Raw genomic sequence first — 23,521 nt, forward strand, 5'->3', positions numbered from 1 at the left:
CTGGGGAATATTCCAAAAAATTCTGTGAATAATTTCTAGTGAATCCTGCAGATTGTTCCAAGATAATTCCAAAAAGAATACCGAAAAAATTAAATTTTGAGTGAAATTCCAAAGGGATTTTGAGGAAAATTTCAAGGGAGTACCGATAATTTTTAGCTCATTCCGGGAATAATTTCTGGATAATACTGAGAAAATTCTTCTGAAACTCTTAGGGAATTTTAGTTCCAAGGTGTTGTGAGTAAAAGTCAAGAAGTTCTAAAAATAATTTCAGATTGAGAAGAATTTCAAAAGAGCTCATAGAGTTCCAAAAATTTCGAAAAGAACCTCAAAGAATTCTGAGGATGGACTTTTTCACAACTGTACAAAGTTTAAAAACAGCTTTTAGATTCCCTTATCTAAAAGTAGGTATTAGATTGCCATTGAACCTTGTTGTCTTACTAAGAATTCGTCTAAGAATCTTCTCTGAAAATTTCAAGTCATTTGTTACCGTGGTTAAAAAGTTACAGCTGTTTCTGTGCGTTGCAATAAGTTCAGAATTGTCCTTTATATCATCTTTAAAACATGTTGAATGTTCGGCATTATTTCCTGTCACCCCGACTGGCGGTACTTTGCGGTACTCAATCCTTCGCACAAGTCGTCATTCCGTTAAAAATCCTGTACTCGCTTGTCAAAATAGTTTTGTGCGCTTTTGTTCCAATCGTTACATATTGTTTAAACCTTTTTAATGCTCCTATACGCTTTGGCATTTAGGTCAAAATTTGAAAAAAATAGAATTACAATTTTCGCTGAAAATGACCAAGTTTAACGGACTCTCAACGGTAATAGTAAAGTGTAACTACAACAGCATATAATACCCCGTACAGACTATGGCTTATATCATGTAATATAGACTGTCTTGCAATGAGCACTCACATATAGGATTTCCAGTGAAAACTAGATGTATGAGTGCTCATTGCAAGACAGCCTATATTACATAATATAAGCCATAGTCTGTACAGGGTTGTAAGGCAAAGCGGCTACAAAATCGCTATATAAAGGAACGTTTCATCGATATTGTGCGCATACTTAGCAAAGATGGCCGACCACTTCGTGAACATTCTGGGAAAATGTGCCTCCCAGTTGGTGGCTAACTACGATCTTGTGCTGGAAAACACTTGGCGGAAGGTGCCAAAAGTTGCCAGTACACAAGTAACCGTATTCAAAAGGACATGATTACGTCGTTGCACAATGTAATGTTGCAGAACATTGCGAAAACCTTGCGAGGAAAATCAGTGGCAATCATTGCAGATGAGACGAGCGATTGTGGCCACCACGAGCAGTTGGCGATTGTCATCAGGTATATTGATAATGATCGGCAGACGGAAACATTCGTGGGTGTGAGACTGGTGTTGAAAACATACGCGACGACCATCTTCAATAGCATTTCTGAGGTCCTGACAGCGATGCAGATTTCTTGGGAGCCGTTGATGGCAGTATGTTTTGACAGTGCCAGCGCAATGGCTTGCAGCACTGCTGGAGTACAAGCCAAGTGCAAGGACAAAAACAGCAATATACTTTTATGAAGAGCTTTGAGTGTGTTGGTTTATTTCCTTTTAATTCCGTTATAATTGCTTATCTTTTGACAGATACGCGTATTTCGTCTACTACTTGCAGACTTCATCAGTGCCAAGTACTCAACACCACTGATCAAGATTGGATTGATCAAGAGCAATATACTGTTTGTTCACTGCTATGCTGTTTGAACCTTGTACTTGTCGACGCAGTGTGCAAGCGAAAGGAGAATGCGATTCTTATTGGTCATTTATGTCGGTTTGTCGGTGCTATCACCACCATCTGATGTGACTTCAGCTGAAGCAAACCACCAAGGCAACAACATTGCAGCAAATGTATCATTTCGGTTATTATTGCAACCATTTGACGAACCGACCATCATCGACATCGTCGATAGGATTAAATTGCCAATTCCATTGGCTATGTGAAAGCAGTTTGCATTGCAGAAGATGAACCACCACCGGAGCAAAAAAATAATAAAATTATCTAAATTGAACAGTATAGGGAAACAGTGGACATCACCATCCACCACGCACTTTGAAGTACCCCCATCCCCAGATTAAATGCACCATAGAAAAAAAAATGCCCCTCCTTAACAAGATTCCTGTGCACGCTAGGGGTTAACTGTAGCTACTATAACAAAAACAAAATGTGGGTACATCTATAAGAATCTACATTAAAAAATCTTCAAATTAACGTTCTAAGATCACGAATAACTTATTTGGCTGTGGAGTAATCTTTTCTGAAAGTTGAAATTTTTAAAAATTGTGAAAATCCAGGGTTGTAGCCGAGAGGGATCTAGGCACTTCTGAGCAAAATCAAAAAAAGCGTTTGTTTAGAATGTCAAAATAAGCGTTTTGGCCAAGTTTGGTTCAAATCTGTGACATCAACCACAAATTTTAAAAATTCTGTACACACTTGAGCACACCCATGTTCCATTATCCACAATAAACAGTTATGGCGTAATATTCATGATGTCCAAAAGATTAACAGGCTAAATTGATTGATTGATTTATAATTGTGGGATGACTGAAATCAAATTAATTCCCATAACTGCTTCAGCCAATCAACTGTTACAATAATTTTCTCGGAGTGATTCATGTGCATCATTCATTCATAATCAGCTGCACCGAGTGTATCGCGACAATCTTTTGATTATCTCCCATTTTACTTCATCATTGTTATCCATCCACGATGCGGTGTGGGAAACGCTCGCTACTTTGCATTTTCTATGACGACGTACATATTGTGTCATGCAACGCGATTACAGTGCCAGCCACTATGATAGTGCAGCGACTACTAACATTATCTATAATATACTCTTTCCCGTTCACGGATGGCGATATTACGATTGACCGAAGAACTGAGGGGAATTTCTGCGGTTAACCGGATGACCTTTCCGCGGCAGTGCAACTCAAGAACAATGAAGCATTCTAAAGCCGCGAGCGGTCCGTGTGTGTGAGGGTCACACCGGCATGGAATTCCATTTGAACAGTTAGTCATTTTGTATGCAAAGTCAAAGTTAATTGGTTGTTGCGTATGTGACAAAGGCACGATCTCGGACTTCGCAACAATACCACTTTTTTTTCTCTAGTCGTCTTGGACATGACCTCCAAATCAAACAATCGAAGAACCGTTGCCATCGTAAAATTTATCCGGGTAATGGTTGGCGTTAACCGGACTGCAACAGAATGCAATTGGAAGTCCAATGGGCACATATAGACGTCCTTCGCGAGAAAAAATGCCACAAATTACGCGCGGTTAGGTCACGACCTAAACCGACCGGATGCGGTTGGATGCACAATGTTAACATCATGTTAATATCGGTGGAAACATAATTGAAGCCCGAAGGGGTAAGTTTTCCGCTCATTGCACTTATAACTGATCGATATTCTAAAATTTAATAAAGGGTAAAACACTCCGATATCCCTTCATCAGTTTTAACTCGACTCCGTTCGCTACAACTGCTGGTGATTTTTGCGAAAAGGAAGAAGAATAGGAAGAATTCCCCTACCAACAACATGTGGAATTTCAAAAGGAGGTAATTTCCGATAGAATCAGCCGTTTCGCGTGCTTGTGCGATATTATCGTGGAAAGTTTTTCTTCCTCCTTCCAATGAAGTGCAACAAGTGCAGATGATTGGGTCGCTGAGTGTGGCGCAAAAACAAGTGTATGATAAATGGTGGGAATTTTCGACGTTCTGCTTGGATGGAGTCCCTTTCCGGTGTGATGTGCGCGCAAAAAAAACAGTATTTCCCCCTCGTTTGGCGTTCCCATCGAAAATTGCAACTGGTCGTAGTGAAGAACAAGTTTCGCGAAAAGTGCCACCGCCAATTTGTGATTAATTAAGCGAATGAGGGTTGCCTTTTTATGTGCCATCGGTGATTTATAACACACAATTTTCCTTTCAATTTCCCCCATTTACAGTGAGATTCAAATGATGAAGCGCCGCTCGTTAGCCGGAAACTGTGGAGTGGGAGTGTTCGTGATAGCCCTGGTGACGGTGCTAGTGGCTTTTGCGACCCCGAGCTGGCTGGTCAGCGACTATCGGATCACCGGAGCCAAGCTGGATCGGTTGGGCCTGTGGACGCACTGCTTCCGCTCGCTGCCCGACGTGAACGATGACTACCAGAGGAGATTCTTCGTCGGGTGCCGATGGGTGTACGATCCGTTTACGACCGGGTACGACGAGATCCGGGGATTCTTGATTCCACGTGAGTATTGATTTTTTTTATCAGGGCATAGCTTGAAAATCTCTTACCGAAGTAGAAGGGCAAAAGACGTCCGCAACCAATCAAACCATGTGTTTTGCGTTGATTACTCATATTTTTGATTGGACCGTTTTCTGAGCTATGAATACCTACTAAGCAAGCATCACCTTAAATTTTGTGTGTGTGAATGTTCCCTTTTCATCCGTTCTGCTATCGATTTATATGTATAGGGGAAATGGATGTAATGTCGGCCTAAATGCCCCTAATTTGGGCCCATACAAAAATTCAGCAATCGACTAAATTTTCAATAGCGACCAAAAATATTCATTAGTACCGTCCCATTGACGCGTTCATCTAGATAAAATTGATAAATAGCCGATTTTTAGCGATGGGCCCATAGGCCAGATCCATAGGCCAACATTAGTGCCATTTCCCCTATATTGATACATTCAAACCATTGGCATTTGTTATTCGAGATAAGACAGAGAAAGGATGCGGAGGGCCAGCTTAGGGGGAGCGTAACCCATGCTAGGGTTTCCATTTATTAAATAGTTCGGATAGGCTCGAAATGACAGGTTTATAGTAAGAGAATCTACCATATGGTGCCCATTCATTGATCAAAATCAGATTCACAGCCTCAGGCCTTGCCCAAAAATAAAGGGAAATCATGTAAATTTAGGTGCTCTGATACTGGCATAAACAATTTTAACATAAAATTGAGTCATAACAGACACAACATTTAACTCAATCAAACGTACTTTTCGTCGAGTAACGAACTTTTCAGTCTCAGAGCACTTATTTTACATGAAATATTTGTATACGTCTGATGCTTTATGTCAAAGATGGATTCCGTCACGTGTAAAATTAGTTATTTCTAAGTGTGCAATGCTACTACATCATTTTTTATGGTCTTAGGGATCTTTCGTTAGATGATGGATGAAAAATTATAACGAATTATCTCTGATTCCTAAAGAATGATGAAGTAAAACCACAAATTGAACTTAACGTTCGATGGATTTTATAGAAAACAAATTACATGTTGCCAAAAACAGGAAACAGGCTGTATTCTAAATGTCCGGGCTTCGAATTGTTTTTGAGATTGTGAACTCCAAATATTATCAAGTGTCTGAGATTTCATGTTTTTAGGATTCTGGCAATTTATAAAAAGATCATGGAGCATTTCCTCGCCATAGAACAAAACGGTTGGATACGACCTTTACCGATTTGAATGAAACATTGCTTATTGCTACACTAAGAGAAAAAGTCACGTCACATTAAATCCATGTTAAAAAAAAATTAAAAGTGGATTTTCTTGATGAAAATGCCCTTCGATTTTTTTCATTTAATGTGTGCAGACGTTTTTTTTCTTCCTTGATTCGTTCTCCATCGATCTTGCTTTCCGTACAGACTAGCAATGCTACCAACGCCAGGGAGGCAGCTCCCACGCCTGGACTCTACCTACCATTATAATTCTCCAGTTCGAACGAAATCTCGAACCTTCCTCTTGATGGAGCCCATCAGCGCCCACTCAGTGAAAAAGGACATGGAATCAGCGCATTTCTTCCATTTTTCCCGCATTTGCTTGAAGTCCTTGGTGGCCCCGTCGCTTCGTCGAAGTCGCTGCTTTGAAATTACCCAGTATTTTACGATTGGTCGAAATTCCGGACAAGATCGATTTTGTCCCCAAGCTAATAAATCTCCGGATTTATTAGGTTAGGGACAAAATCGATCTTGTTGGCAGCATACCACTCCAGAACCACCTTGGAGTAGTGACAGCTGGCCAAATCGGGCCAAAAGATAACTTTGCCCCTATGCTTGCTTGCTTGCTGAACGGCAATACACGCTTTTTCAGGCATTCTTCGATGTAAACTTGTTCCGTGTTCGGGCCACAACTGCAAATCGCTTGCCAAAGCATGACCTTCATCGCGAACTTGTCGACACACACGATTTTGAATCTTCCCGGCACATCCCCTCGTCCAGTCGCGATGTAAAACTTTTGACCTGTAAGCTGCTTAAAATCGAGTTTGACGTATGTTTCGTCATCTATCAAAGTGCAGCTCTTGTGTTTCGTCAAAACTCGGTCGTACAAGAGCCTTGCCCACTTTTTGGCCACGGAATTCTGCTTCATATGCCGGTTCGGATGTTTACTGGCTTTGTACGACTTGTATCCTTCCCTGGCAAGGATGTTCCGCATCGTTTGAAAGTTGGCGTTGTACCTTCTGGCCATATCCCGGATCGAAAGACTGGGGTGGACTTTAACGCACCTCAACACTTTGCTGCGCAGCTGAAGATCCCTGGTTCCAGTTTTTTCGTAGGACCGCTGGTTTCTTTCCACACTCAGGGTTTCATTGTAGGTTTTGAGCACTCGACAAACTGTTGTTTTCGCAATCTTCAGCAATTTAGCCAGCTTGGAACCGGACCACTCCGGATTTTCCAGGTGTTTGTTCAAAATATTTTTTTCTTCTTTCGAGTTGCATTTGACGTTATTTCTGAACGCGATCGACTACTTTGATCAAACTTGCACCAGTTGTTCTCTAGAGAAGTGTTAACAAACCACTGTCAAAGATTTTCGATTCCCAACACTAGTGGCTAGAAGGAGATTCTATATCATCCCGTGGAGGCGTATAGATGAATTTACCCATCGCTCCACCAAATCCGTTTGTGGCCCTTCATACAGTGACATGTTGAGGACAATCAGTGGTTATTACGCTTGATCAAATCAAACAGTGAGGAGCGCCCACTGCTATTGGACTTAGTTTTCGTACTACAATGAGTGGTAGACAATTATCATACATCAGCATACATTATCAAGGATTTCCTGAGGATTATTTCAAAATGCCTTCAGTATTACGTTAACTATCAGCATCAATAATCTTATGCTTCTGTACGTTGATCCCTAGAAATTTTCTCCGGAAAGGCCGTAGTATCAACCAGTGGAAACTAACGATTTAAAATTGACTCACTACTTGACTAGCCTATTGGTCCCAAGCAAATCGATTAACGTAACCCATTACAGTCGAAATTCTAGTACTACACTAAGTTTGTTTTGATTCGCTATGAAAGTATGACAGATAAAATGAGGGGCTCGTGGATTTTCCTATGTTTCGAGGGGTGCATCGATTAGCTTGGGACCGAAGAGAGTACCAGAGCTGAGCCAAAAAGTTGAGCACGTTTCTTCGGGACCTTCTGGTCTTAGAGTTACCTCTATGGTAGTATCAACAATCAATACGAAACTAACGATTTTAAATTGGCTCACTACTTGACTAGCCTATTGGTCCCAAGCAAACGATTAACGTATCCCATTCTAGTCGAAATTTTAGTACTACGCAATGTTTGTTTTGATTCGCTATGGAAGTTTGACAGATAAAATGAGGAGTTATTGGTTTTTCCTATGTTTTGAGGGGTGAATCGATTAGCTTGGGACCGAAGAGAGTACCAGAGCTGAGCCAAAAAGTTGAGCACGTTATTTCGGGACCTTCTGGTCTTAGAGTTACCTCTATGGTAGTATTGTGCAGAACACAGGAATTCCATCCAGAATTTGAATTCTTAAAAACTCTCTTTTTTTCCTTGATTTGTTTTCCATCGATCTTGTTTTCCACCTGAACCCTTCCTATCGACCCATCAACTCATGAACCGGGGACCAACGGCTTTAAAAATTTCCTGCATTGCATGCTTTACAATTGATAAGTTCCTCGTCAAATGACGAATAATAAAAATTCGACGTTCAGTTTTCACTCGGCTGTCGACAGAAGCAGACCACTCTCGGTGTGTCACGTGATCGTGTGTTTACTCGGCAGCAACCATTGTGTGGTCTTCCTCATTGTTCTTCATTAGCAGTGCTTTCGGTCGATGCGTCGTCGAGTTTGGAAAGCGACTGTTTTGTGATGAGTGTGTGAGTGCTGACCACGTTTTGCTTCCATTGATCACCCCAGCAGGCCTAGGTTCAATCCTAGTCAGCGCCGCCGGGATGTCCTGAGGAATAACATCTCTGATCACGCCTTCGTTCGGAAGGGAAGTAAAGTCGTTGGTCCCCGGTTCATGAGTTGATGAGTCGATAGGTAGGGTCCAGGTGTTGGAGCTGCCTCCCTGGCGTCGGTAGCATTGGTGTTCAGCACGGAAAGCAAGATCGACGAAAAAAAATCAAGGAAAAAAGGAATCTTCGGCTCTGTGAAGGTAATTCGGTTGAGCCTCATCAAATTAATTAATGAAAAAAAATGCTTGTTTTTATTATTCGTTCTTTGGCGTGGAACTGCACAATTTTAAAGAATATATTGAAATTTATTGAGTTTTTTGGAGGGAATTCCAGGAGTGTTCTGCACAATATTACGGCTAGAGGCACGTAATAACCTTTAACTCCAACGCAGGCAACGGCTGTAATTAAATTAATTCCATTAACTACTGCTTTAATTACATTAATTACACAATGTAGAACATTAACTACTTTTTAACTCCATTAATTACAGTTGAAATTTCGTAATTAAAGTACATTAATTACATTTTCAATACTTTTAATTACTTTAATTACGTATAGATAATGTTAATAACCTTCAGTACTACTTCAAAACGCATTAATTACTTTAAGTACTTTTGATTGCACTGGTTCTTTGTATTGCGTGCCCCTCGTATTACGGCCTTTATGGACAAAATTTCTAGGTAAAGTTTCATAAAAGTCGGAGAAGCCCGATTCAATAATAATTTCTTTTAGCTATTTTGCCTGGAATTGCTCAATTTGCTTGGAATATTCCTGGAAATCTCTTGGTATGCCATTAAGAATTTAAAAAGGGTTATACCATAACTTTCTTGGATTTCACTTTGTAATTCCATAGAAATTTTCCTCAGAATATTGTTGTTCATTGCTTCTGCTACTGCTGTATCTTCTTTTCCTTGCTTCGTTCCAATACATATTCATCACTTCAGATTCAATTCGTTGCACTCTTTGTTTTCTTCTCTATTTCATTCATTTCGTCACCATCATATTATACATAATTTTCTTCCTCTCCGTCTGCTGCTAATTCCCTTCGTCATCTCATATTTTTTGCTTCTTGTATTCCCATCTGCTACCATATTATTTTCCTCTCCGACAGGTTCTGCTTCCCAAGCATGGGAAAAATCGTTCCATTTTGCATTCTCAACTCACTCACACGCATATAACATCAGAAACGAACAGCAGCTTGTGCGAGTCGCACTGATTTCGTTCGTATTCGCACTGCTTCTATTTTCTTCGATGAATGCAGAATTGAGCAAAACAGACAGCTGAGCGTAACATGAATGATTCTGAGTGTAGTAGTGTGGATGATTCCTCTCTTATTATTTTTTCCATGCTGAGCCTTTTACGATTACATTCTGCTGAGTTAGCTGAATGAGAATGTTGCAGAAAGAATCACTTTTTATTTTCTAGCTTTAAACATACATTGACACATTTAAATTTCGAGAAAACTGTTATACTGTAACACATAAACATAAACGTCACGCAAATAACTTAAAACTGCTGTGGCCAATTCAACTGATTTAAATCAGTGAGCCAAAAACTATCTGACTCGGCTATTTAAATCGTTAGCATTCGGATCTAACGCATTCAATCTGGTTCTCCCTCGCTAGAGAAAATTGTTCGGCTGCCTTTCAGATTATCCTTCTTCCCTTCTACTGCTGTCAGTTCTGATTCGAGCTGCAGAGTCACTTGGTAGGAAAAATTTACACTCGTTCGGCAATCTGTTTGTAGGCGAGGATGGCTATTTTGATTCTGTGGTGCTCGCGCGAGTGAATGAATTTTCCCATGCTTGCTGCTTCCCCTTCATCATCTTTTCATTTCCTGCTTCTTGGATTTCCATCCGCTTCAATCTTCTTTTGATATCCGATTTCACCTTCTTTATCGCCATCTTCTTCATCCGTGTTTGTGTCTGTATTCACCGTTCTGCGCTTTACTTCATATTCTGCATAACCATCTTCTTCTCCACCTTCTTCTGCTTTCTTCGCATCATCTTCTGTCATCTTCATCAGCTTCCATTATTGCCCTTAGGTAGCGGCAACTCTTCTCCTTCGTCTTCTCGATTTTCCTTAGTTCTTCGCTTGATCTTCTGCTCCGCTTTCTGCATCTTGTTCTCCATTTATGTCTTCTTCTGCTTCCACTTTGTATGTTTCCGCTTCTCGCTTTTCCTCGTTTTCACAATGTTTGATAGATATTAGCTTCATGCAAGAACTTCAGTAGCCGCTTTTCACTGTCACCATCGTTGCATAGTGCCGTATAAAGACTAGTTGGATCGATCTCATGTTTCGTCCTGACTGCTTCAAATTTCCTGCAGTGTAGAATTACGTGCCGGACATCCATAACCGTTCCACAGCATTCGCATGTCGGTGGCGATGATTTCTTCAATAGAAATTCGTGTGTCAGCCTGGTATGGCCGATGCGCAAACGAGTGAGTACTCGCTGGTCAGTAGAACTTCTCTGATCGATCCTCTTTTTCGTGTCACGTTTTATCTCCTTGAGCTTGACTTCTGTAAGTTGCTGTTGACGGACGGGCTTGGTTCATTACCTTAATGGCATCTGGAATACCGATATTGATTGCCGGAAACCCAACACAAGAGAATCGGACGGTTTCGAAGCAGACATTCAATTTCTTGGATCCAGGGATGCTGCGATTTGCCACTCTCTATTGCTGAAAGACAGCTAGCCGAATCGGACAGAATGATCACGTCAATTATTGTACTCGCCTCGTTGACAGCCGATTTGATCGCATAGGCCTCCGCCGAAAAAAAAAACGGTACATTGTGACGGAAGGCCTATTGCTCTCTGCACGTTGCCGCTGAATACTCCTGCTCCTACTCTGTCTTCACACCTAGAACCGTCGGTATACATAGCCGTAGCACGGTGAAACCTAAGAGGAAGAGGTGACAATTGGCTTCTTACTCTTTAATTTCTATCTCTATCTCTATATTTATCTATGTCTATCTCTATCTTACGCACATTAAATCAGCCAATCACGAGCTGGTTCACGTTTGACAGAAAAGTGGTTCATTTTTGCCCCCGTATTGTCACCTCTTCTCTTAGGGTGAAACCGGTTTGCCAGCAACTCTTGAATGATGGGACGCACTGTATCTGGGGGTCTCCCGCTTTCACCTGTCGTTTCACAAAATGCTCTTGAAGAGGATCGCTTGGAAATCTCTTGAAACTCTCCTTAGAATTCCATTGTAAATTTCTTCAGAAGCTCCTACTCAGAGTTTCTTTTGAAATAAGCATAACATGTTAAGCCATATCATCCCAAACTTTTCGATATTTCTTCAAAATTCTTATGAATTCTTTTAGAAATTCGATTAAACTACCTTCGAACTAGCTTAAAATTATGATAAGATTTGTTTTTTTTAGCTAAATTACGAATTAGATTTCTTTGTAGTTATCATCAATATTTCGTTGAAGCTCTCCTCCAAATTTCTCTTTGATTAATTGATCGATCAATATTCAATAGATTATCAGCCGTAGATGATCGTTTGGTGTAGTTTCAGGATTGTAGTTATATTATCATTATATTTTCCTCGTGAACTGTTCCAGGCCAAATCATGAAAAAAATAAGCAAAGGTACATAGTTGAAGATGCTAACTTTCAAATAACAGACTGTAGTGGTAATTTTTATACGATAGATGGAGTAGATGAAATAATAGGGTTCATAGTTCCGTTAGAGTACGGCAGTGTGAAAATTGCATATAGATAGTAGAATAGCGAGCTAGGACAACTTTAAAGGAAGGTACAAATCGGTTTTTTCATCTCTCTTTACCAAACTCCCCATTTGGAGAGGGATGGTGAGGGGTGTCCCCCCGCGCCACCACTGGCAAAAAGAGATGAAAACCGACCGCTCAAGTACCAACGATGTGTTTGAAACAGTTCTACCGATTTTTTACCGTACTTCAGTTGTTATTTGAAGGAAGGCATCCAGTCGTAGGTTTGGAAACTGCAACTATTGTTTACCCCTACCACGATATGTGCTCCTGTCATCGTCGACTTGACGATCTCGAGGGGACACGCCAGTGGTGGCGGGGGGGGGGGGGGTAGGGGACACCCCTCACCATCCCTCTCCAAATGGGGAGTTTGGTAAAGAGTGATGAAAAAACCGATTTGTACCTTCCTTTAAAGTTGTCCTAGCTCGCTATTCTACTATCTATATGCAATTTTCACACTGCCGTACTCTAACGGAACTATCAACCCTATTATTTCATCTACTCCATCTATCGTATAAAAATTACCACTACAGTCTGTTATTTGAAAGTTAGCATCTTCAACTATGTAAATCGTTGACTTCACGCAGAAGTAATACTAAAACATATAGTCAAAGTAAGCAAAGGTAGATTTTACCTCTCTGAATTCCATGAAACTTCGCAATGCGTGTTGGGAAAATATCGAAAAATCAAATCTCACCAATGCCCAAGATTACGCTTTCGTAGACAAAAATCAACAAGCAAACAACTGCGGTTGATTTTGCAATCTGTGATATTGCAGCTCGAAACTGTGGTGAGATTGAGTTTCATGATTTTTGCCTAGATTTTTGCTATACACCTGAACGCAACCGAAACATTCATAACGGCTGGCAGCAGTCGCTTCGTGTCTGCCATCTGTAGAGAGTAAAAAGAGATAGCAAACGATACTTTCTCTTTCTAAGAAAACGATGCACAACGCAAACATTTTTGTGTAGAGTCAACTCTCAGCTTTTTGATTTGTGTGCGTTGTGAATAGTCTCGCAATATCAAAGGAGCTTGTAAAATCAATATCAAGCATGATATTTTGTTCCAATATCACGTGTGATAGGAGAAATGGCTCTAATGTTGGCCTATGGATCTAAGATTGGGCCCATCGCTAATAGTCTGCTATTTATGAATTGTATCTAGATGATCGCGTCATTAGGACGGGATTAATGGCTATTTTTGGTCGCTATTGAAAATTTAGTCGATTGCTGAATTTATGTATGAGCCCAAATTAGAGACATTTAGACCGACATTACATACATTTCGCCTATTAAAGGGTGATACGGTCAAAATTTGGTCAAGGGCAAACGCGTGTAAATCGGTTAAATCGTTTATTTAAAAAATCAAATTAAATTTCTTTTTCAAGTTCAATTAGTATAAAATTCAGGAAAAATATTCAGTTAGGCTTCCGCTTTTCCAAATCCGAATTGCCGGGCCTTACGCTTGACCCCTGCCATCAGATTTTGTACAGCCACCTTGTCCACCTTCTTCGCCGCAGAAAGCCAGTTTGCCTTGAACTGCTGATCGCCCTTAGAAGTTTTTTTGGTCTTCTTTAGGTTCCGCTTGACAATAGCCCAGTATTTCTCAATTGGGCGGAGCTCTGGCGTGTTGGGAGGGTTCTTGTCCTTGGGAACCACCTGCACGTTGTTGGCGGCGTACCACGTACGGAACAACCGTGTTTCTTCAGGAAAGGCAGCAGACGTTTATTCAAACACTCTTTCACGTAAATTTCTTGGTTGACAGTCCCGGAAGCTATGAAAATGCTGCTTTTCAAGCCACAGGTACAGATGGCTTGCCAAACCAGATATTTCTTTGCGAACTTTGACAGTTTCATGTGCTTGAAAACATCTGCTACCTTTCCCCTTCCTTTTGCCGTATAAAACTCCTGTCCCGGAAGCTGCTTGTAGTCGGCTTTGACGTAGGTTTCGTCGTCCATTACCACGCAGTCAAACTTCGTCAGCATCGTCGTGTACAGCCTCCGGGATCGCGCTTTGGCCGTCGTATTTTGTTTATCATCGCGATTTGGAGTCACTACCTTCTTGTAAGTCGATAGTCCGGCTCGTTTTTTGGCTCGATGCACGGTTGTAGACGATACACCCAGCTTATTTGCGGCATCTCGGAGAGAGAGGTTAGGGTTTCGCTTGAAACTACCGGCAACTCTCTTTGTCGTCTCAGCGGCTTCCGGTTTTCGATTTCCCCCCGATCCAGACTTCCTGGCTGTCGACAAACGTTCCCCAAACACTTTAATTACATTTGTAACGGTTGATTTGGCAACTTTTAGCGATTTTGCCAACTTTGCGTGCGAGTAGCTCGGATTTTCGCGATGCTCGAGCAAAATTTTGATACGCTGCTCTTCTTGCTTGGACGGCATTTTGACAACTGAAGAGTGAATTCCAAAATCAAAATAGGAGCAACATTCTACACACACACACACCTTCAAAATGAGGGGTGTTCAGGTTTTTTAAATGCAAAATTGAAAGAAATACGTCAAGTTGATATTGACCAAATTTTGACCGTATCACCCTTTAAGAGCGTATGAGAGTGGAAAAATATCATTTGATTGATGATTTTGCCAACACTGCTTCGCATAATTGTTCGCTAGCGGCAATGAACCAATGTTGTGCAGAAATTCGGACATTTTGATTCTTGTATAGTTTTTCAAAATGGCCTATTCGATATTTTTCAATAAATCATAGCTCAAAAACGGCATCTAAGCGAAATGAGGTCTGAGACAAAGTTGTACGAAACAGAATTGCCTTTTCAGAAAAAATACGCACAAACATTGAAAAAAAAAAAACTTAAATGAATAAATGAAGAGAGGTTTCACTCAGTCTATTGGCCTCCTGCGCTGAGTAAAATTTTCGAATATTTGCCGCATATTCTTGTAGATTTTTGAGCAAAACCCAGGATTTTTTATTCAGTCTACGAGTAACCTACGTTTTCACAGTTTTGAGTAAAAAGCCACTACATTGGAGGAAGTGAGATTGAAAAATTTAATCCTTCGAGGTGAAGATGAGTTACTCAGACTCATGGATCCAACCCCATCTGGTGACCGGAGGCTTTCAGTGAGTGGATCTAAAATTAAGCAGATAATTTCATTGTGTCACGAACTGCACATTTTATTTGTCAACCTAATAATCTAATCACCTGTTGAGTAACGTCTTAATTAAGTGCCAAGCCATAGTATGGCATGAAGCACTCAAGCTTCAACAAACAACCTCCATCGCATTGATGTGTATTCCAAATTGTTCCAAGTTCTCTTTTTTTATGAATGAAAGTCATTCAAGCAGAAGCACAAAGGCATATGTACATATCGCGACAAGTTGCTCTGTACCGTAATGAATGTTTACACTTCTGTCGTTGTGCTGCTGCACTCGCTGACTAGCTATTTCCCATATGCTAACTTGTGGCTAGATGTACATTTCATTTTCGTTATTGCATTGCGTGTCGAAATATGTTTAGCTAATCTTTTGGTCGTGAACGCGAGGTACGAGTGCAACCTTACGTGTCACGTCACATAAAAGCGAAGCTAGATAGGTGTCCCAGCAGTCGGAAGGGCTAACGGGCTTCACCCACAACTGAAAACTGACTGACATGCATTCAAGTGAACAACATCCGAACGGTAATTTCTGTTTTTGACAAAATAATTCCACACAACGATGACAATTGTTTCCGCGCCTCCAACGGTTCCACGGTCTTTCATGTGACCAATTTTATGATCCAACGCCTTCGACACTGTTTCTGTTTCTCACGCTAGATGTTTTTCCCTCTATTTGCAGCGTTCATGATTGCTACCCAATTCTTCTTCACGCTCTGTACGATCGGGGTCATACTGTCCATGATAATGGTTCTGTTCTTCTTCCTCTGCGCCGGGCCGGATCAGAAATTCTTCCTCAAGTTAATTCGGGTAAGTCGAAGATCTGCTTCGTTGAAACAATGATCGGTTAACTAATCTGACGAATCCTTTTTTTCAGACCATGGGTTTCCTCACGCTTGCGTCGGGGATTTTTGGCGGAATCGGCGTTATCGTGTTTGCCATCTTCGGCAACAAGGACAAATGGATGCCGGAGCACGCCAACAATTGGTTCGGTTGGTCGTTCATCCTGGCCTGCATCGGAGCCATCGCTTGCGGAGTGGCGTCGTCGCTGTTCCTCACCGAAGCCCACGTGCAAACTCGAAGGCGACGACAGCTGAAGGAATCGCAAACCCGATTCCAGATCGACAGCGAATCCAAGGCTTAGACGTAGACTAAAGTGTGCTCATTCGAAGGAAAGAAAAAAAAACCAACGAAATCGAAACGCACATCAGTTGTTGGAAGGAAGCAAAAATCAAACAGTACAATCTCGAGAATATGCCTTTTTTTACGACGTTTGAAAAGTCTTTTAACTGAATAATCTGTAAATACGAATCGTAAATTTACTTTTACAATTGAGCTGTAGTGTCTGCACATCAGAATCAGCTATTTTTAAAGTAATTTTGATCGTACTTGTTCGAAACACGAATCCGTCCGTAAGAAGAATCTCTATGTTTACAATCTATGTTGCGTCAATTTTTACATGTTGCGCGTTATTTTACCTTTGAATGTAGATAACTTTAATAAAAAAAATAGAAAACATTCCACCAACACACAAGCTGCAATCATAAATCGTCGTTCATTCAAAGCAACCTAGTAGATTTATCGAAATATAGAATGCCAAATTAATGTGTCGACACAGTGACGAAGAACAATCGGCAACAATCGATTTACCCTCACCCTATCATTTCCCGCCATCTCAACTGACGATCGCAGGTGTTTGGGTTTACTTAAAAGCGCGCGAATTTTTAAGTTTTTCGTTTCTTAAAACTTTATAATTTTCCTGTCCTTTTGTTGTTTAGATGTCCCACGACATCGGCAATTGCTGCCTTGAATAAGATAATAAATGGTAAAGATGTAAGCTGAAACGAAATGACGTTTTATGCGTTCGATTCTAAGCAAAACTGTCACGGTGACGATTGGATGACTCGTCGAAACGAAAATGCAATTGGCTCATGTTGTCTCCATTTTACGAACGTATGTGTCTGCTCTGGCAGGATGGAAACGTTTTAGATGTAAGTTAGATTACTAAGAGATAGATTTTCTATTGTAGAATAAACATTCGAATCAATAAATATTTTTTAGTATTATTTTTTGTGTGTATTTCTGATAAGAGAAAGTCTTCAAACTAAAACGTAATGGTTGGTCATATTTTTCTGATTTGCTAGGTCGTAACTGTTCCATTTGAATAGGAAAGCAAGCAAAGATGTGACTGTTATGCTTTTATGGGCAGAACAACAGTGTTAAGTGTTTCCTACCGGTGACATCCAGGATTTTATTTCCGGGAATTTGACCAAAAATCACGACTTGCAATCTTAGGCATGCAAAATATAAATTTCAAGTGGATGCAGATGGAAACTTTTTGGTGAAATCTTCCAGATACTTTACAGGAAAAGCATCCAGCAAAAGTAGGAAGAAACATCCGGGGGAAGCTGTGTTGTAATTAGTACTGTCGGCGAATACCATCTTGCTGGTAGGCTAAAAGAAAAAAAAACAAAAGGCCTTTTCCATCCACAGTGTGAATGTTTGTTTATTGTTTGTATGTAGGGTAACTGATGATGGTTGGACCTATTTAGGCCGGTTGCGCACGACGTCAACATTCATATCGTATTTTTTTTATGAATTCAACATATAATTATGAAAAATGCGTGATTAGGGGAAAGATCTACCTTTCTTTTTTTCTAACATAAAAAGTTAAATATTATGAACAAATGATTTTATAAAACGTTTTTATTCAGCAAAGAATTATGATGCTGGTTGGACCTATACTGATCTTGGTTGGACCTAAAAAATGATGATGGTTGGACCTATTTTTGCAAATGCTAGTTTAGCCCATATTTGTTCAAAAACTTTGTTTAGAGCCTATTGGTATCATGAAAAAACCCTTTCTATACAGTTTTTATGAATTTGCTATTTAAAAAAATCAAGAAATTTGAGTTTGACTTCGTTTTTAAAAAAGTTCACTTTCCACGCATTAGCTATTCATCATGGCTCATTTTCTCGGAAATCATTGACCCTATTTGGGAATTTTTAAACGTCTATACGTTGTGGTCCCATTGAAAGCTATCGAATATTTTTGGACGCGGTCTACTGGTTCCGGAGATATGGCCGGAACAAGTTCCAGGGTATATGGAACATGGACCTAATTTTGACATGGAAATTCGATAACAAGATCAATAACAAAACTGAGTGCCTTGGACCACATTGGCCACTTCCGGGCATGTTCTGGGTGCTCCCGGGGAATTTAGTGGCTTAAAATGACAGAATATCAGAACTCAATTCCGCTTTTATAGTTTTTTTTTCTCTTAGGAGTTTTTTTTTTCGGAAATAAGTTTCAGTTAGCAATTTTTAGTTTGTTAACATTTTATTTCAAGTTAATTCACACACAGAAGTTGTATGAGAAGTGCTTAATGTAAATTCATATTAACAGATTCTTTCGGCGCTTTCGTGGTAGTTCGGAAATCGGTGGTTACCCTTTCAGCCAACCTGACGATGGAATTCCTCCTTTAAATTTACGCCCAACTAGTGACTCAAGGTCTTTAGCAGCTTCCAAGATCTTTTTGGTCATCTTGGGACTGCCAGAAGCAGCGCGCATACAAACCCAATCCCCTAGATGGTTCTCCAAATCAACACTCAACACTATTTCCCTTCCATATTTCTTGCCGTGGCTTCCCTTAATTTTTGCGTGAAGTGTCGTTTTCGAAATATTGTACCTTTTTTGTGCCTAATACGCGGTAAGTGATTTATTTCTTACTAAAAAAACAGTCTCTTGAAGATTTTCGACCGTATAACTCTTTTCTTTAGCCATTTTTTTCAATCGAAGAAACTGATCACTCGGCCAAAACGAAATCGAATTTCAAATCAGCTGCGCATGAAGGATGTACACAAACCGAGCGGCCGTCTTAGGAAACACATAGGTCCAACCATCATCATGCGTAGGTCCAACCATGATCATATTTATCTATTCGAATTTCATCAATTATTCAAACATTTTAGTGAAACCAATGGATAAATGACGTACTAACGTGTTGTTTACACCTTAAAGCAGTATTTTACTGCATTAAAATAAAAATAAATGTAAAAAATATTACTTTTTTGTATGTTTGAAAGTAAGGCATGATGACGAGCTAATGCGTGGAAAGTGAACTGTTTTGAAAACACATTGAAACTCAATTGTTTTGAAGTTTTTTCCTTAAAACACCCATGCAAATTGAAGAAAAGAAGTTTTTTTTATTAAGTAAAGTGATCTTTGAAAAAAAAAAAATTTGCGAAGATTGACTAAACTAGCGATTGAAAAAATAGGTCCAACCATCATCAGTTTTTGGATAGGTCCAACCATCATCAGTTACCCTACATATGGTAGAGCACTACTTCGGCCTAGTTGCCCATTTTGGGCCTATCGAGCAATTATGCGTTTGGTACAATACTTTAGTTCAAAAGCTACCAAACTAAGTCAATGAGAACGTGTGATATGAATGTTTACATCAATTTTCTAAAAAACAAAAGAAGCGCTCTGACCGAATCAATTTTTATCTTCATCCGGTAGGCCGAAGTGAATTCAATGGCGTTTGAATGAAACGGCATTAGCCCTAATTTATAACCCGTATGCCGAGTTTGGGGTCAAGAAGCAGTGTTAGATTTTTAACAATATCTCAACAATTTGTTTCTCTTTAGCAAACCTTAGGGTATGTATGGAAGGGTAACACAATTTAGAAGTCATCTGCATTCCATTTTGTGAAAAAAAACTTCACTCGAAAAATAGAGGCAAAGGGCAGGTTGTGCTTAGTAGGCCCAAAAAGTAGATCCAAGCCATACTTGATTGTAAATGGTTATTGAAAATGATTTTGTATTCAGTTTGAATAGTGGTTTTGTTTGTAGAATATTTGTATTGTAATCGTTTTTCTTAATATCATGAGCATGATTGACCGCCCGTGGATGCCACTTCTTTATTGCCAGGTCAGATGTAATTACACAGAGACCCAATAGACGTTGCTTGGGACTAGAAATCATCCTCAATGTATATTTACTGATGATATAAAACTAGGCAATACCAGCGCAGGCCACGTCCGAATGCTGATCAAGAAAGGAATGAGTAGGAATATGTTGACGCAATACCGCTTTAATGGGTGAGCTGCGCACCCAGAGGAAAGAGTGGATCACAGATGAAACCTGGCGGAAGATTGAGGAGCGTAGAGAAGCAAAAGCCGCGATAGAGCGGGCGAGAACCAGAGGAGCCGTCAACGGTACTCGGCTCTAGAGAAGGAAGTCAAGCGCTCTTGCAGACGGGACAAGCGAGCGTGGGTGAACTCCCTGGCCGACGAAGGGGAGAAAGCCGCAAACACTGGCAATATGCACCAGTGTTGCCAGATTGTTTTCATGATTATCGGTATCAAATGATTAAAAAATCGGTATTTATCGGTATTCACTATTTAATTATTTATTTTTACTTAAATCGAAAGATGTACTTTCTATGTAAGTCGGAAGAAACTTCTGGGAAATATTTGAATTAGTCTCTTTATGGTACCAACAAAACTTCCAGAGGAAGAATAAAGAAGATTTAGTGGAGGAAGTTTGAAGGAAGTTCTAAAAAATGTATAAAAAACATCCAATGGGGATCTTCCAAGACAAATATTGAGAAACTTCTGGCAATATTTTTTAGAAACTTTCGGAAAAAATCCATAAGCCAGAAAAGTTTGGAACTCGGAAGCCAATCACGGAGGAGCCATTTCCAGGGGAAGTTAGGAGAAGCTCGGAAAAACCTTCCAATAAGTCGGAAAAAAAACCTACGGAGAGTGACTTATGGAGAAACTTCCAGAGGAAGACGAAAGAAACTTCTGGGAGAACTCAATAGATACATCCGGTAGAACTTTAATTGAACTTCTTGGAGAAGACGGAAGAAACTTCTAGGAGACACTGGGAGAATCTTCCTAACACCAGAGGACTTACGGAACAGTCGACTACTTAGAAAAGAATGGGAAAATATCTGAAAGAAATAGATTTCTGGGGGATGTTAGCACAATATTCTCTATTGATCCAGCAACTTTCCTGATATTCATAAAACATCCCTGAAAATTTCACAATATTTCTGGAGTTTTCGGAACATTCCTGAATTGCACTTTGGAATATCTCAAAATTCTTCGGAACTCCTTGAAAGTTCTTACAATTCCCCTCAAGTTAATAGGACTATTTTTAAGTTCTCTGATCATCCTTGAAGTACTTTTAACTTCCTTGATTATTATGGAAATACTGGCAAATCTCTTATTTTATTTAAAAGTCCCTGGATCTTTTTTTTTTAAATTGATGAACATCAGAACTTTCCGATATTTTTTTAAAGTTCTCGAAACTGCCGATAAAAACACAGAACTTCCCTTAAAATGCTCTCACAATTTTCTAATGTTCATGTAACTTTCCTTACGTTATCAAAATTTGCATGAACCTCTTGGATATTAACTGAAGTTTTCGGAACTTATTTAAAGGTTCAGATGCTTCCCTAAGGTTATCTCAATTCTCCTGATACAAATGGAACTATCCTGAAAACCATTAAATTTCCTTTAAGTTCTTTGGGCTTGTGAGGTTTCCAAAATATTTCAATTCCCTTAAGTTCATTGTAGTTCTCTGGGCTTTGCTGAGATTCCCGGGTTCTCGGATTTGAACAGAAGTTGATGAAACTGTCTTTAATTTATCTGAACCTACCCAAAAGTCCGAACTATTCTGAAGTTTCAGAACTTCTGAAAAGTTCCTGAAGTTTTCCTGAAACTAATGGAACCGCAATCGTAGAAGTTGAAAAAACTGACGGGAGGAGACGGAATAACCTGTCGAGCGAAGCCAGAAGAAGCTTCCAAGGGAAGTCTAAATAGCTTTCCGGAAGGAATCGGAATATAATTTACAGGGTAAGGTGGACGGAAATGCCTAGGGAAAGTTGGTAGAAACTTCAAAGGGAAGATTAAAGAAATTTCAGGAAGTTCAAAAATTAACGTTTTTATGGACCTATTTTTCCACTGAATAAAAGTATTTCCCGATTTCCAGAAATTACTTGGATGGAGCCATTAGCTGTTTCTCGACTCCTTGGTAACCAGAAACGGCGAGGAAATGGAAACATTAGTCGAAAGAGTATCAAGCATAAGACATTTTTGAACATGATTTTTTTAGTGCAGGCTCAAAAACTGTAATTAAAAGATAAAAGTCTCTCACAATAGTTTCCTCTGACAATTCAGTGCGGGCAAGCAGTAATCATTTTGTATTATTAATATTATTATTATTATTATGGACACTCTTGGGTCATTCGTGACTTGTCCGGGGTGAGATTTGAACTCGTGACTTTGGCGTGAGAGGTATGGATGTTAACCACTAAACCGGTATAAATCGGTATTGTAACTCAAAAATCGGTATTTTGAGAAACCTTATCTGTACATCGGTATCAAGTTTGAAAATCGGTATAAATACCGATAAATCGGTATGTCTGGCAACGCTGATATACGTCTCCTCTACGATATCCCACGACGCCTGAGTGGAGCAAGGATGAACCCGAGGATGCCAGTGAAGGACACGACTAGACAATTGCTTACCGACCCCACTGACCAGCTAAAACGCTGGTTTGAGCACTTCGAACAACTTCTTCAAGTTTCGACGGCCAACCAGCCATCAACATCTCGGCATGATCCGCCTAGGGTGCGGCGCATCACTCGCGTCAATTCCGAAGCCCGATCACTGCATCATGTTACTGTGTATTTTTCTCAAAGTTCTGTGCAAAGTTATCCTGAATCGGATACAGGAGAAGATCGACGCGACTCTCCGACGGCAGCAGGCAGGATTCCGTGCCGGAAGATCTTGTGTGGGCCATATTGTCACGCTCTGCATCATCCTGGAGCAGGTCAATGTATTCCAAGAGTCCCTTTATTAGGTATTCATTGACTACGAAAAAGCTTTCGACCGTCTCAATCACGAGAATCTGTGGGGCGCCTTGAGACGCAAGGGAGTCCCGGATAAAATCGTCAACCTCATCGAAGCGCAGTATGAGGCTTTCACGTGCAGAGTTCTGCATAACGGAGCCTTGTCCGACCCTATCCGGGTAGTCGTTGGTGTGAGACAAGGATGTATACTATCACCGCTACTGTTTCTCATCGTAAACGACGAGATCATGGTAGGTGCAATTGACCGTGTACCGAACCGTGGGCTGCTTTGGCAACCTATCACCATGGAGCATCTCAACGACTTCGATTTGGCTGATGATGTTGTTCTACTAGCACAATGGCGCTCTTCTGCGGCGGGTCTCACCATCAACTTCAACAAGACCAAATCGTTGTATATCAACACGGGCAACCCTTCCAACTTTACGGTAGCGGGGCAAGCAGTGGAGAAGGTCGAAAGTTTCCAATATCTTGGCAGTCAAATAGCGTCGGACGGCGGTACCAAGAGCGACATAGGTGCACGAATCAAGAAGGCTAGGGCTGCCTTTGCG

At 40.3% G+C, this 23,521-nt stretch overlaps 2 protein-coding genes across 3 annotated transcripts in view; one reads left to right on the plus strand and one right to left on the minus strand.

Moving 5' to 3' along the window:
- Positions 1-17,145, plus strand: part of sinu (sinuous) — a 63,861-nt gene extending 46,716 nt beyond the window's left edge. For both annotated transcript variants that reach the window (XM_065223614.1, XM_065223615.1), the window contains exons 2-4: positions 3,979-4,265; positions 15,770-15,897; positions 15,965-17,145. In XM_065223614.1, coding sequence (XP_065079686.1) covers positions 3,979-4,265; positions 15,770-15,897; positions 15,965-16,231 — 682 coding nt within the window. In that variant the 3' untranslated portion in view covers positions 16,232-17,145. The remainder of the gene's footprint in view (positions 1-3,978; positions 4,266-15,769; positions 15,898-15,964) is intronic.
- Positions 1-23,521, minus strand: part of LOC135702533 (uncharacterized) — a 92,684-nt gene that overhangs the window by 29,097 nt on the left and 40,066 nt on the right. The gene's annotated exons all lie outside the window — the stretch shown is intronic.

This window comes from Ochlerotatus camptorhynchus, unplaced genomic scaffold (assembly GCF_037179485.1).
Source record: "Ochlerotatus camptorhynchus isolate MF236.1 unplaced genomic scaffold, CSIRO-AGI_Acam_v1.1 ptg000193l, whole genome shotgun sequence".
Taxonomy (NCBI): Eukaryota; Metazoa; Arthropoda; class Insecta; order Diptera; family Culicidae; genus Ochlerotatus; species Ochlerotatus camptorhynchus.